The 16,036-nt window shown below is 43.6% G+C and overlaps 1 protein-coding gene across 1 annotated transcript in view; it reads left to right on the top strand.

Annotated features, from left to right (window-relative positions):
* Window positions 1–16,036, top strand: part of pkd1a (polycystic kidney disease 1a) — a 262,592-nt gene that overhangs the window by 212,221 nt on the left and 34,335 nt on the right. Inside the window, exons 37-38 of the mRNA XM_073060211.1 lie at window positions 5,380–5,582; window positions 6,540–6,734. Of these exons, the coding sequence (XP_072916312.1) occupies window positions 5,380–5,582; window positions 6,540–6,734 (398 nt within the window). The remainder of the gene's footprint in view (window positions 1–5,379; window positions 5,583–6,539; window positions 6,735–16,036) is intronic.

Genomic DNA, 16,036 nt, shown 5'->3' with positions numbered 1-16,036 from the left:
AGTGGTTAGCGTGACGCTATTACAGCTCAGGGCGTTGGCATTCGGAGTTTGATCCTTTGTACAGAATCTCTGCCTGTCCTCCCCATGAAATGTGTACATTTTGTCCAGGTCCTTGGCTTCCTCTTACAATCCAAAGACATACCGGCCAGGTGAACCGGTCATTGTAAATCACCCCATGATTAGGTCAGTGTTAAATAGGGTTGTCGGGGGGGTTTGAGCGATGCAGCTCAAAGGGCCAGAAGGGCCTATTCCGTGTGGTATTTCTAAATAAAAAAGCAGGGGCAGAGGGTGCAGTCACTCACAGGGAGCCCATCAGCACTGGGAACACCTCAGGGCTCTCCCAGACAGTTGATGAGGCTCTGCACGCCCCCTCCCCCACCCCAGACCAAGTCACTAATGGAGGGCATTGAATACTTGTGAAGGTCTTTGCATTCACATTCAGGAGACGTGTGAAAGAAATATAAAATTCAAATCAGAGAACTCTGGGACTCTGTGCAACTCAGGAAACATCTGCGGAGAGATTACATTTCAGCCTCATTCTCAACTGCTACTCCGAGTCCAAGGAACTGACTTGCATAAGAATAAAATGTGCCAGTGGTGGAACTGCTTCGGCCAAGAACTGGAGGTGGGGGTGGGGAAGGGTTCATCAGTCACAGGATTCGAGCTACTCAGAAAACGGAAAGGACATGGAAAAGGTACTTCAGCATCTTCTTACTGTTAAAAGCAGTCAAATTTCCTTGGTCTGTAAGGCTGTTATAGCTGGGGCTGGTAATGGGGACAAGCTCCCACTACCTATTAAATGCTCCCAGTGGCATGTGCCTCAAATAGCCTCTGACCACCAAGGCCAGATCCTGGCCTTCACATGTGGCTTAGCTACTCAGCCCAGCAGAACCGTTTCTCCTCACAGGAAAAGTGGCAAAGGTGGGTTACCAGTACCTTAAAACCAGCCACTTTGGGCAGTGGTGGCTCATCAGGCGTGGCTGGCAGCTCATCTAGGAGAAGGAAAACTCTGATCTCAAACTTCCACTGTCTTACTCATGGAGAAGGCTTCAGGAGTAAGCCCTGAGGAAAAATTCAAACCTGGAGTAGTCCCTAAGGCAGCCCTACATTCAGTTCAACACTGATCGGCAACTCTTGTGACACTGCTGGTGCCAAACTGTATCGGTTTCTGCTGTTCCTTAGGACTCATCAGCTGCATGGACAACGGCTTGCTCTCCAAACCACACAGCCCAGGTTATGTATGACAGCTAAGATGCAATATCTGTGGTTGATCCCAACCAACAGAGGGCCTCAATTTCCCTAGAATAACGCTGTGAATAGAAAGTAGTTAGGTATTTAATTAAGTAAATGTGTTTAATTTATATCTAATTTGTCTTCCGTTCATAGTCATACAGCAGGGAAATAATCCCTTCAGTCCATCTGGTCATTGTTGACCAAGGTGCCCGTGGAAGCTAGTCCCATTTACAGTAGTATGCAAAAGTTTGGGCACCCCGGTCAAAATTTCTGTTACTGTGAATAGTTAAGTGAGTAGAAGATGAACTGATCTCCAAAAGTCATAAAGTTAAAGATGAAATATTCTTTTCAACATTTTAAGCAAGATTAGTGTACTATTTTTGTTTTGTACAATTTTAGAGTGAAAAAAAGGAAAGGAGCACCATGTAAAAGTTTGGGCACCCCAAGAGATTTGAGCTCTCAGATAACTTTTACCAAGGTCTCAGACCTTAATTAGCTTGTTAGGGCTATGGCTTGTTCACAGTTATCATTAGGAAAGGCCAGGTGAAAAGAAAACCTTTCCTGCGTCCTCACCACAAAATTCAGCGACAGAAGTTTGCAAAGGAACATCTAAACAAGCCTGATGGATTTTGGAAACAAGTCCTGTGGACTGATGAAGTTAAAATAGAACTTTTTGGCCGCAATAAGCAAAGGTATGTTTGGAGAAAAAAGGGTGCAGAATTTCATGAAAAGAACACCTCTCCAACTGTTAAGCACAGGACTGGATCAATCATGCTTTGGGCTTGTGTTGCAGCCAGTGGCACGGGGAACATTTCACTGGTAGAGGGAAGAATGAATTCAATTAAATACCAGCAAATTCTGGAAGCAAACATCACACTGTCTGTAAAAAAGCTGAAGATGAAAAGAGGGTGGCTTCTACAACTGGATAATGATCCTAAACACACCTTAAAATCCACAATTGACTACCTCAAGAGGCACAAACTGAAGGTTTTGCCATGGCCTTCGCAGTCCCCTGACCTAAACATCATCGAAAATCTGTGGATAGACCTCAAAAGAGCAGTGCATGCAAGACGGCCCAAGAATCTCACAGAACTAGAAGCCTTTTGCAAGGAAGAACGGGCGAAAATCCCCCAAACAAGAGTTGAAAAACTTTAAGAGAAAGCGTTTACAAGCTGTGATAAAAAGGGTGTTACTAAGTACTGAACATGCAGGGTGCCCAAATTTTTGCTTTGGGCCCTGTTCCTTTTTTGTTATTTTGAAACTGTAAAAGATGGCAATAAAAAAGTAATCTTGCTTAAAATATTAAAGAAATGTGTCATTTTTAACTTTATGCCTTTTGGAAATCAGGTCATCTTTTACTCGCTTGGCTATTCACAGTAAGAGAAATTTTGACCAGGGGTGCCCAAACTTTTGCATGCCACTGTAGGATGCAATATCTGTGGTTGACCCCAAACAACAGAGGGCCTCAATTTCCCTAGAATAATGCTGTGAACAGAGAGTGGTTAGGTATAGAGTAAATGTGTTTAATTTATATCTAATTTGCCTTCCATTCATAGAGTCATACAGCAGGGAAGTAGGCCTTTCAGCCCATCTGGTCATTGTAGACCAAAGTGCTCGTGGAAGCTAGTCCCATTTACCGGCATTTGGCCAATATCTCTCTAAACCTTTCCAATCCATATACCATATGCCTTTTCAAAGTTGATACTGTACCTGCCTCAACCACTTTTTCCTGCAGCTCATCCCACATTGTGGCACCGTAGGGTAGAGGTTAGCATAACACCTTACAGCACCAGCGATAGTGGTTCAATTCCCATCATGGTCTGTAAGGACTTTGCATGGATTTCCTCTGGGTGGTCTGGTTTCCTCCAACATTTGAGAGACTCATAGGATAGGGATAGTAAGTTATGAGCATGCTATATTTGCTCCAGACTGTGCTGGTTGTAGGTGCAAACCATGCATTTGTTTCGCTGTTTCAATGTATACGCAGTTTGAGGGTGCGCTGGGGGCAGCTCACAAGTGTCACCATGCTCCTGGCGGACTTTTAAAGGGGGTGGCTAGTGTGGAGGCAAGGTGAGGAGAATAAAATGGAGTCGGATAGGATTAGAGTCAAGAAGGAAACTGGTTGATGATTGCCACAGACTCAGTAGGCCGATGGTGTGACACTATATCTGCATCTAATGTAGATTTCCTGCAAGTGACTATAGTTGTTGACCTAAATATAATTGCAAACAAAACATTTTTAAATAATTCATCTATCCACAGGATGTGGGCATTACTGGCCATTTCTAATCCCCAGCAACCTTTATTGAAATTCAGAGGGTAGTTAAAGAGGGCTATTAAAACAAAAACCTCACACCACTTTAACAGTATCTTCCCCCAGGCAGTTAATCTGACTAACCATTCTAGTTAGCCCCTCCACCCCCATCTATTACCTCAAGTCACTGCTCTGCACTGTAAACACTTTAAACCACTTTTATAATGCTGCTTACATTGTAAATACATGCTGGTATTATGTATTTATTCACATTTTATTCCATATCTGTACTTTAACTTCTAATTTTATTTTAATATCATTCTTTATAACTCAAGAACAGTGCATGTTGTACCAGCACACGCAGCAAATTCTAATAGCTGTAAATATGTCTGGCAAATAAAGTTGATCCTTATAAGTGAATCATTGATGAGTTACATGTTTATTTATTTGTTTTTTATATAGAGATGTTTTAATACCAGAGGATATGCATTGAAGATGGGGGGGGGGCAGGTTCAAAGGGGATGTGAGGGGTAAGTTTTTTACTCAGAGAGTGGTGGATGTCTGGAATGCACTGCCTGGTATGGTGGTAGAGGTAAATACATTAGAGGCTTTTAAGAGGCATTTGGACAGGCACATGGATGAAAGGAAGATGGAGGGATATGGGTGTTGTTTAGGTAGGATTAGTGCTTGGGTGTTTTGGATTTGCTTTTTAGCTGGCTGGGCAAATACCTGATCCTGTGCTGCACTGTTCTATCTATACAACGCGGTACAGACCCTTCCGGCCCAAAGAACCGCACTGCCTATTAACCCTAGCTTAATCACAGGACAATCTACAATCACCAATTGAACTACTATCTGGTACACCTTTACACTGCGGGAGGAAACCCACGCGGTTCATGGGAAGGAAAGTACAAACTCCTTACAGAGGATGCCAGAATCGAAGTCTGAACTCCAATACCCGAGTTGTAATAGTGCCACGCTAACGAAAACTGTAAACATACCCAGTCCAGAAATTAACCAGTTCCATTTGTCCAGCTGCTCTCTGTTAATGTGCAAATCTATATTGTTGGCTTCTGGGAGTTCAAATAAGGCTGATGTACATAGATTTACCCAAGAAAGGATCCACTTGCTACAAATGTAGTATATATTTGACTATATCTAATATCTCAATAGGAATCAATTATACAAGTATACTGTAGGTATCATGTGATTTGAGATTGTGAATGAAAATCGATATTCAATAACAAAATGATGGCTCTGGTATTGAATGAGTGTTAACTGTATACATGAGAATTACAGGTAGATATTTGTAGTTTACAACACAAGCATGCACTCAGCAGCCACGTTATTAGGTACAGGTGGGAAACCGGTATGGTCTTCGCTGCTCTAGCCCATCCACTTCAAGGTTGGACATGTTGTTCAATGACTAATTGATCTACTTACTGATGCATTTTGGACTGTGGGAGGAAACCAGAGCACACCCGGAGGAAACTCGTACAGTCCCAGGGAGAACGTACAAACTCCTTACAAATGGCGCTGGAGTTGATCTCCAAGCTCTGGCACCCCGAGCTGTAATAGCGGCGTGCTAACCACTACACTACCGTGGCAGCTAAATGGGCTAGGCTACGCCCGCAGCAGATTTCCTTGTCTGAATCAGATTAAATGACAGTTTGGAAAATTCATACACACCATTACTGACACAAAACTCTTCAGTAACCAGATTATTGGTACTTAACTATTTAAACAGATTTCCCAACAGCTTTTATGGAATTTGAAGCCACTGGGTCAATTACCCCAGCTTCTCAGTACGAGTGAATTGTCAGTGTGCTCCTGTCTTTGTAACCTAGGCTGGGGTTTGTCTGACGTTGCTTGGTATTCTTGTGTCTCAACAGCATTCAGTGACCCTCCACAGCGGTGTCTGTTCCCATTCTGGTGCAGTTACATGGCCCACGCCCTCTGCTTCTTCCTCTTCACCATCTCCTTCACCGTGTCACTTTGGATCGGGGTTTCCTTCACCCCCCAGGTCGCTCTCATGTGGCTCATCTCAGGAATCTTCAGCGTCCTCTCCTCATTCTTCCTCCTGGAACCTTTGAAGGTAGGTTTGTCGAAGTTTGAGTCTAAGCTTATTGAGATCATAAAAAGCAACGTGCTTGTAAAAAGCTTGGTCCTTGCGATAGACCCTGTGACTTTTAAAAGTGAGAGAATGAAGGGGTTGGGTATAAGTAAGAGGGTATAACCAATTACAAGGGGCAGAATGAAGCTGAAAGACGGAGTGCTCTCTTTCTTTACTGTTTCACTCCACATTCAGTGTCCCCTTTATTGGGTACCTCCCATACCTAATAAAGTGGCCACTGAATGTATTTCTGTCTGTCTGTGGTCTTCTGCTGCTGTAGCCCGCCCACTTTAAGATTCGATGTATTGAGCATTCAGAGATGCTCTTCTGCACACCGCAGTTGTAATGTGTGGTGATTTATGTTACTGTCACCTTTCTGTCAGTTTGAACCAGCCTGGCCATTCTCCCCTGACCTCTCTCGTTAACAAGGTGATTTTGCCCACAGAGTGAGTGTTGGTGCCAGACGGGGTGGTTTGAGTATCTCAGAAACTGCTGATCTCCTGGGAATTTCACGCATGTCAGTCTGTAGAGTTTACAGAGAGCGATGGGAAGAACAAAGCACATCTAGTGACCAATAATTCTGTGGGCCAAAATGCCTTGCGAGAGGTCAAAGTAGAATGTCCGGACTGGCTCAACCTGACAGGAAGGGGGCAGTAACTGAAATAACCATGCATTAAAACAGTGGTGTGCAGAAGAGCATCTCTGAATGTACAATACATTGAAACTTGAAGTGGATGGGCTCCAACATCAGAAGACCAGGAATGCATACTCAGTACAGGAGGGAGGTAATAAAGTGGCCATTGAATGTAAATTCAGAGGCAGAATATAACAAGTGCTGGTGACATACAGAGAGTTTAGCAGCCCCAACTGAGGATGACTTTCTGGGCATAATAGCAGTGATCCGCAGTAAATGGCTCTAACGTTCTGCTTGCATTACAGGTTCTGCTTGAAGCACTTTATTTCACACTGGTCGCCAGGCGTGTCCACCCGGACGAAAACGACAACCTTGTGGAGAGGCCACGCGTGGAACAGGTCTCGGAGAGAATCAGGAAGGTCTGGCCCCCCCAAGGGTACGGCCTTCTGCAGGCTAGAGAGGAGTCCAAGAAGGTCCAGATCCTTCACAGGATGCTAAAGGTATGGTCTGTCCTTAATCGGGAAACTCCAACTAATACACGGTCTCTGCTGGCAATCAATTAAGAGATCAAGAGAATTCGTCCATAAACAATATACAGAACTATGCAAATGTTCTTAGCATGGTGCCTAGCACTTTTGCACAGTACTCCATTTGTCAACGGGGAGCAGAGTGCGAGTTTATAAATCTGGCAAGAGCAAAGGATGTTGGGAATGGTGAGGCTGGAGCGCCGTGGGGCAGGTGGCAGAGAAGGAGCGCCATTTGCGGGAGGGAGGTGCATGTTTAGACATAACTGGCCCTGAGACACCCAGCAAGGTCATTTGATTTCAAACATTGTCTTTCTAGTGCTTCCTGTTCCCTCCCCTCTCCCTTTCCCTTTTCCCAACCATGATTTCCCCTCTCCCTGCCCCTTTCCCACTCTTCGTCCACAATAGAGACCCATATCATATCAGAATCAGGTTTATCATCACTCATATGTCATGAAATTTGCTTTTTGGCAGCAGCAGTACAGTGCAATATGTAAAATTACTACAGTACTGTGCAAAGAAATTTAGGCACCCTAGCCATATATATGTGCCTTTTGCACAGTACTGTACTTTATTCATATAAATGTATGCAGGAAATGCAATGCATCCAGCACACTTCTCCCTTTGGATGTATGGGTTAGTCAGCTGTGGGCATGGGAGACTAGAGCACAGAAGATTGTGGGGAGACTTAATAGAGCTAGACAAATTACAGGGTAAATGCAAGCAGGCCTTGTTCCACTCTGGTTAGGTGAGATTAGCACTAGAGGTCATAGGTTAAGGGTGAATGGTGAAATATTTGAGAGGAGGCTGAGGAGGAATTTCTTCACTCAGAGGGTGCGAGTGTGGAACAAGCTGCCAGCAGAAGTGGAGGAAGCAGGCTCGAATCCAAAGTGAAAGAGAAATTTGGAAAGGTAGATGGATGGAATGGGTACAGAGAGCTATGGTCCCAGGTGGTAACTAATAAAGTGGCCACTGTAGAAATAAGTTCTACCACAGCTTACCCCCTTTGAATCTTTTATTTATCATTCTGTTTGCAGAGAGGTGGGAGGCTTTGCATGGAGCATAACAAGAATGGGTTAAGCACCGTCTTTGTACTAAACTGATTTATTTTTGTCACTTGCTGGGATATAGTGAAAAATGTTTTTTTTGCATTCCATCCATATCGCTAATTTCATCAAAATGGTCGTGCAAAGGAATGCAGTGTAAAGAGATGGTGCAGTACAGGTAGACTAGTAAGGCATAAGGCCATATAAAGGTAGATTATGAGGTCCAGAGTATGTATATCTTATTATACTAGTCTGATAACGACTATAGTTCTGGTAAGATGGCAGCGCGCTCAGATGCAGCAGCCACTCCAATCAAAGGTGTACTTGTTCATCTTGTATGGTTTTTTTTAACGATCACAAGTCACTGCTGGATACAAAGAACATCAAGTACTGCAGGACAAATCCCGTCAGCAAGTCGTTAACTAGTGATGGAGTTGGGTTTATTGCACATTGTTGTGTATGGTCGTCTGTACTTGCCATATATCGTTGGATGGTGCAAAGTGCAAATAATTCTCTTGGACATTTTTATTGTGATCGCAGGACCCTGTTGAGCATTGGTAATTGTAGAATACTACAAATCTGGTTCACTGGTGAGACTGACAGTGGCGGGTGGGGGGGGAGCTGCATTGTTTTGGTTGTGGCAAGGACTAGGCCAAGGCCACAGGTTTGCTCGTGCAGCGGACCGAAAGAGGAGGTGCCATTGCAGTGCCGTAGAACCCCTGCAGGGTGCGCTAGAATCTGGACTTGGGTTGGGTGCTGGCCCCTCCTGTTGGTGCTGCTCTCCAGTGCTCACTCGTTGGTAGAAAAATCACCACCAATTCTACAGTCATGCCACTCAGGGATGTGGGCTTTTTTTTTGTTCTCTGTGATTGTATTTTTTCTATTTGTACTATGTGCTATTCGCAGTGTGCCATGTGCCGTTGGTAACGTGTTTCAGAGGAACACGGTTTCATTTGGCTATATCCATGTAGGGTTGACTGGCAATTAAACCTGAACTTGAACTTGTTCAGTGGCGTTATATCAGTGGGATAGATGCTGTCCTGGAACCTGGTGGTACAAGTTTTCAGGCTTTAGTATCTTCTACCTGATGGGAGTGGAGGGGATGAAGAAGGAATGTCTGTAATGGGTAGGATCTTTAATTATGTTGGCTGCTTTAACGAGCCAGTGAGAAGTATAGGGGGAGTCCATGTCAGGGAGGCTGGTTTTAGTGATTTTCTGCGCTGTGTCCTCAACTTGCCGTGGTTTCTTGTGGTTATGGGCAGAGCAGTTGCCAACCAAGCCATGATCCATCCATATGTAATTATTGTCACAATGAGGACAGTCTCGGGTTCGAGGAGCAACACATTATATTCCAGCTGGGTAGCCTCAAACCTGATGGCATGAGCGTCAGTTTCTCTAGCTTCCAAGTATTTACCCCCTTTCCCTTCCCTCATCTTCAATTCCACATTCTGGGCCCCCTGTCACATGTTTTCTTCTCTTCATCTACCTATTTGGTTATAACTTCATGCAACCACAACGCCGAAAAGCAGCCTCAGGATAGAGGGGGGCGCCCTTTCAAAACAGAGATGCAGAGAAATTTCTTTAGCCAAAGCGTGGTTAATGTGTGGAGTTTGTTGCCACGTGCAGCTCGAGAGGCCAGGTCTTTGGGTGCATTTAAGGCAGAGATTGATAGGCTGTTGATTGGACATGGCATCAAAGGTTACAGGGTGAAGACTGGGTACTGGGGTTGAGGAGGAGATAGAATAAAAAATCAGCCATGATTGAATGGTGGAGCGGACTCGATGGGCCAGATGGCCTAGTTCTGTTCCTATGTCTTATGATCTTATGGACCTGAGAACCGAACTGGGATGCATGGAAATTGAACTTACCCCCCACCCTCCTGCATATCTTGTTTGACCTCCAGACTTTTTGTATTTACCAAAACATGACAAGTTGATTAAACTGCAAGTAATAAAGATGTTCTAGTACCCAGAGGAGAAATTAAATATGAATTCTGATAAACTGCCTCTGTATTTCACTCTTCCAGCTAACTGCCTGGCGTCTTTTTCAGCATGTTCTGTTATTTTTGTTTCAAAATTTCTAGCAATTAGGGTATTTTTAACAAAAATGCAATCTCTGAATCAGCTCAAGCCTTATATAATTGCTAGTAAAATGAAATATGCTTCACTTAAGCTATCACTGAAGGAAGAATGTATTTTTCCAAAGCCACAGACCAGGGTTTGCATATTGCTTGGTCTAAGATGTAGTTGTTTAATTTTCCAACAGTAGCCAAAATAAATACTGAAATGGGGGTAGGGGATGGGGGAGAGAACTTGGCAGGAGTAGATGATTCTGCAGTGATTCATGGTTTGCGTTAGTGAGTTTTTCCAATTTCAAAGCCAGCAGTAATCGGCAGCTGATCCATCAACAGAGCCATCAAAGTAGCCAGGCCAAGCGCACTACTGGTCACAGCTTCAGTTCATTATGCTTATTCAGTCCTTAAAGATCAAAGCTTTATTTGTCACATGTACATCGAAACATTGAAACATACAGTGAGAGGTGGTGTTTCTGTCAAATTAAATCAGCGAGGGTTGTGTTGAGCAGCCTCCAAGTGCCTCCAGAGTTCTAGCATCAACACAGCACGCCCGTGACTCACTAATCCCAACGCAAGCAGTACGCCTTTTGGATGTGGGAGGAAGCCGAAGCACCTGGTCGTGGGGAGAATGTACAAACTCCCTACGGGATGTGGTGGAAGTTGAACCCCGATCGGTGCTCACCAGCACTGTAACAGTGTTACGCTCACCACCGCAATGCCGCCATGCCACTCCTTTTTACCGTAGTTGGGTGGCACAACCTTCTAACAGCATTTCTACGGTAGCATAATGGTTAGCACAGTACCAGCGACACTGGTTCAGTTCCTGCCGCTGTCTGTAAGGAGTTTGTACGATCTCCCCGTGACCGCGTCGATTTCTTCCGGGTCCTCTGGCTTCCTCCCACTGTCCAAAGCTTTACCGGCTGGTAGGTTAATTAGTCACTGTAAATTGTCCCGTGTTTAGATTACCGTTAAATCGGGGGTTGCTAGTCAGTGCGGCTCGAAGGGCCGAAACTGCCTATTCCGTGCTGTATCTCAGTCAACCAATAAATAAAACACGTTGTAATCAGAAGCTCCCCAGTGTGAGATAGATTGTATTTATGCTGGGGTAATTGTTCAGCTGGATCTGACCGCAAGTTCTAAACACTGTTACTTTTAATAATAAGATGAAAATATTTATTTTATTTAAGCTAAGAAAAACGTGCAATACAAAAGATTGAGGTAATGGGGGGGTGGAGGTAGTTAGTTTTCCCACATCCCTCTCTGTCTATTATCTTAGTCAAAGTGCTGGAGGAACTCAGCAGGTCAGGCAGCATCTATGGAAAGGAATAAACTGTCAACGTTTCGAGCTGTGACCCTTCATCAAGTCTCAACCCAAAATGTTGACTGTTAATTCCTTTTAATAGTTGCTGACTGACCTGCTGATTTCCTTCAGCATTTTGTCTGTCTGTGTGTTACACTGGATTTCCAGCATCTGCAGAAACTCGTGTGTTTACTACCTCAGTGACTGCACTCTAAACATTTTAAACCACTTTTTATAATCTGTTTACATTGTAAATACGTGCTGGTAATTATGCACATTTTATTCCATATCCGTACTTTAACTTCTAAGTTTATTTTTTTATAGAATTCTTTATTCTTATAATTGTTGAATGTTGACTTTGTGGCATGTCGGCCAACACGCACAGCAAATTCCTAACACATGTAAATGTATATACGAATAAAGTTGATCCTGAATCCATAACATTGTATATACAGTATCTGATCCAAATTTCAACTCTCCCATAAGGGACCCGAGAGGGAACTTTTTCATGCTGATGGTGGTGAGTGCCTAGAACAAGCTGCCAGAGGAAGTGGTTGAGGCAGGTACAATGGTATCATTTAAGAGGCACTTGGATAGGTACATGGAGAGGATTTGAGCCAAACATAGGAAATTGGGACTGTCTGGGTGGGCACGGGTTGGGCCAAAAGGGCTAGCATCTGCACCGTTTTACTCTGTCAGAAGGTCTGCCTACAAAAGTTCAGAATTTAATTAGAGTGAAAGGTGAACGCTCGTTATTTCAATATTTTTTTCTATATATTTTAAATTGTAGATCTATTTATAGGAATAGTAACTGGTGCTTGGGTCCATAAGCCTTCGCCAATTCTTTTAGATCTCCATGCTCCTCCAGCTCTGGCTGTCAAAAGTCAAAATAAATTTATTGTCTAAGTACTTGGGTGGTATTCTGCTGCTGTAGCCCAACCTCTTCAAGGTTCGACACATTGAGTGTTCAGAGATGATCTCCTGCACACCACTGTATTAATGTGTGGTTATTTGAGTTACCGTCCGTTTGAACCAATCTGGCTATTCTCCTCTGATCTCTTTCCTAAACAAGGCATTTTTAACAACAGAACGTCTGCTCACTGCATGGATTTTGTTTTTCACGCTACTCTCTGTAACTTATTCAGGATCTTATTATGATTATTAAGTAGTTTCCTAGTATAATAAATTGGATTCCTGACCTCACAATCTATATCTTTATGACCTTGCACCTTATTGTCCACCTGCACTGTGATTTCTCTGCAGCTGTTACACTTCATTCTGTATTATGTTACTGTTTTACCTCGTGCTGCCTCAGTGCACGGTGCAATGATCTGACCTGTATGAACAGTATGCAAGGAAAGCTTTTCACTGTGACAATAATCAACCGATTCCAAATCCATTTCCAATGTAGACAGAAAACCATAAGAGAAAGGAGCAGAAATAGGCAATTCAGCCCATCGAGTCTATTCTGCCATTCAACCATGGCTAAATTATATTCCCTGTTAGCCCAATCTCCTACCTTATTCCTGGATCCTCTGACTCCCTTAGTAATCAAGATCCTATCAATATCCACTTTAAATACACTTAATGACTTGGCCTCCACACCTGTCTGTGGCAATGAATTCCTACAGATTTATTGGCCCTCTGGCTGAAGAACTTCCTACTCATCTTTTATCTAAGACCATCAGACCATAAGACACAGGAGCAGAATTAGGCCGTCTGGCCCATTGAGTCCGGTCTGCCATTCAATCATGGCTGATCCTTTTTTTCTGTCTCCTCATCCCCAGTTCCTGGCCTCCTCTCCATAACCTTTGATGCGATGTCCATTCAAGAACCTATCAATCTCTACCCAACGATCTGGTCTCCACAGCTGCATGTGGCAACAAATTCCACGAAGTCACCAGTGTTTGACTAAAGAAATTTCTCCACATCTCTGTTTTGAAAGGGCGCCCCTCTCTCCTGAGGCTGTGCCCTCTTGTCCTGGACTCTCCCACCATGGGAAACATCCTTTCCACATCTACTCTGTCTAGGCCTTTCAACATTCAAAAGGTTTCAATGAGATCCCCTCTCATCCTTCTGAATTCCAACAAGTACAGACTCAGAGCCATCAAACGTTCCTCATATGATAACCCTTTCATTCCTGGAATCATCCTTGTGAACCTCCTCTGGACCCTCTCCAATACAAGCACATCTTTTCTAAGATGAGGGGGCCAAAACTGTTCACAATGCTCAAAGTGAGGTCTCACCAGTGCCTTATAAAGCCTCAGCATCACATCCTTGCTCTTGTATTCTAGACCTCTTGAAATGAATGCTAACATGGCATTTGCCTTCCTCACCACCGATTCGACCTGCAAGTTAACCTTCAGGGTGTTCTGCACAAAGACTCCCACGTCCCTCTGCATCTCAGATTCCTGGAATTTCTCCTCAGTTCGAAAATATTTTGCACACTTATTTCTACTACCAAAGTGCATGACCATGCATTTTCCAACATTGTATTTCATTTGCCACTTTCTTGTCCATTCTCTTAATCTGTCTAAGTCCTTTTGCATCTTTCTTCAACACTACCTGCCCCTCCGCCAATATTTGTATCATGTCCAAACTTGGCAGCAAAGCCATGTATTCCATCATCTAAGTCATTTACATACAGCATAAAAAGAAGTGGTCGCAACGCTGACCCCTGCGGTACACTACTAGTTACTGGCAGCCAACCAGGAAAGGATTCTTTTATTCCAACTTGCTGCCTCCTACCAATCAGCCAATGCTCTTACCATGTTAGTAACTTTCCTGTAATACCATGGGCTGTTAATTTGGTAAGCAGCCTTGTGAAAGGCCTTATGAAAGTCCAAATATACAACATCCACTGCATTTCCTTTATCTGTCCTACTTGTATTCTCCTCGAATCAGGTTCATCAGGCAGGATTTTCCCTGAGGGAAACCATGCTGACTTTGTACTATCTTGTTGTGTGTCACCAAGTTCTCCATCCTTACCAATTGACACTAGCATCTTCCCAACCACTGAGGTCAGGCTAACTGGTCTATAATTTCCTTTCTGCTGCTTTCCTCCTTTCTTAAAGAGTGAAGTGACATTTGCAATTTCCAGTCTTCTGGAACAATACCAGGGTACAATTATTTCTGAAAGATAATTTCTAATGCCACCTCAGTCTCTAATGCTACCTCTTTCAGAATCCTAGGGTGCAGTTCCTCTGGTCTGGGTAACTTACGTGCCTCTAGGCCTTCCAATTTTTAGAGCCCCTTCTCTCGTGTAACAGTGACTGCACCCACTTCTCTTCCTTCACACACTACAGCATCAGGCATATTGCTAGTGCCTTCCACAGTGAAGACTGACACAAAATACTCATTTAGTTCATCAGCCATCTCCTTGTCACCCGTTATTATTTCTCCTGCCTCATTTTCTAGTGGATATATTTCCTATATCCACTCTCATTTCTCTTTTATTTTTAACATACTTGAAAAACTTTTACTATCCACTTTGATATTATTTGCTAGCTTGCTTTCACATTTCATCTTTTCCCTTCTAATGACTTTTTTAGTTGCTCTCTGTAGGTTTTTGAAAACCTCCCAATCCTCTACCTTCCCACTAACTTTTGCTTAGTTGTCTGCCCTTTCTTTTGCTTTTACAATAGCTTTGATTTCCCCTGTCAGCTATGGTTGTACTATTTTAGCATTTGAGTATTTCTTCATTTTTAGAATACATCGATCCTGCACCTTCTTCATTTTTCCCAGAAACACACCCCATTGCTGCTCTGCTGACATCCCTGCCGGCAGCTCCTTCCAATTTACTTTGGCCAACTCCTCTCTCACACCACTGTAATTTCCCTTACTCCACTGAAATACTGCTACAACAGACTTTGTTTTCTCCCTATCAAATTTCGTTGAACACAATCATATTGTGATCACTGGTTCCTAAGGGTTCTTTTACCTTAAGCTCCTTAATCGTCTCCAGTTCACTACACTACACCCAATCCAATATAGCTGATTCCCTAGTAGGCTCAACGAAAAACTGCTCTACAAAGCTATCTCTTAGGCATTCAACAAGCTCACTCTCTTGAGATCCATTACCAACCTGATTTTTGCAAATCGACCTGTATGTTAAAATCTCCCATGACTACCATAACATTGCCCTTTTGACTCACCTTTTCTATTTCCTGCTGTAACCTGTGGTCCACCTTCTAGCCACTCTTGGGAGGCCTGTATATAACTGCCATAAACATCCTTTTACCCTTGCAGATTCTTAACTCAACCCACAAGAATTCAACATCATCCAATCCTGTGTCACATCTTTCTACTGATTTGATGCCATTCTTTACCAGCAGAGCCACACCAGCCCCTCTGCCTACCTTCCTATCCCTCCGATATAACACGTAACCTTGGACATTGAGCTCCCAACTACAACCATCCTTCAGCCACGATTCAGTGATGGCCACAACATCATACCTGGCAATTTGTAATATTGCAACAAAATCATCCATTTTATTTATTATACTACGCGCATTTAGATACAATTGTATTTGCAGTCCTTTCTGACTCTGCATCCCTATTGACTTGAAATTCAGCCGGTTGGCTGCAACTAAGTCCCATCACCTGCCCCCCCTTCCTGATAATCTGACTGATAGGCATGCTATCTTTACATTTTACCATCTGTCCTTTCCTGAGTCCCTTCACTCCGGTTTCCACCCCCCCCCCCCCCCCGCCAAGTTAGTTTAAACCCTCCCCAACAGCTCTAACAAACTTGCCCGCAAGAATATTGGTCCCCCTTTGGTTCAGGTGCAACCCATCACTTTTGAACAGGTCATACCTGCCCCAGAAGAGCTCCCAGTTATCCAAGAACCTGAATCCT

The sequence above is a fragment of the Hemitrygon akajei genome, chromosome 11 (genome assembly GCF_048418815.1).
Source record: "Hemitrygon akajei chromosome 11, sHemAka1.3, whole genome shotgun sequence".
Classification (NCBI taxonomy): domain Eukaryota; kingdom Metazoa; phylum Chordata; class Chondrichthyes; order Myliobatiformes; family Dasyatidae; genus Hemitrygon; species Hemitrygon akajei.
Note: the sequence above shows the minus strand (reverse complement) of the source record. Positions and strands in the feature narration are given on the sequence as shown.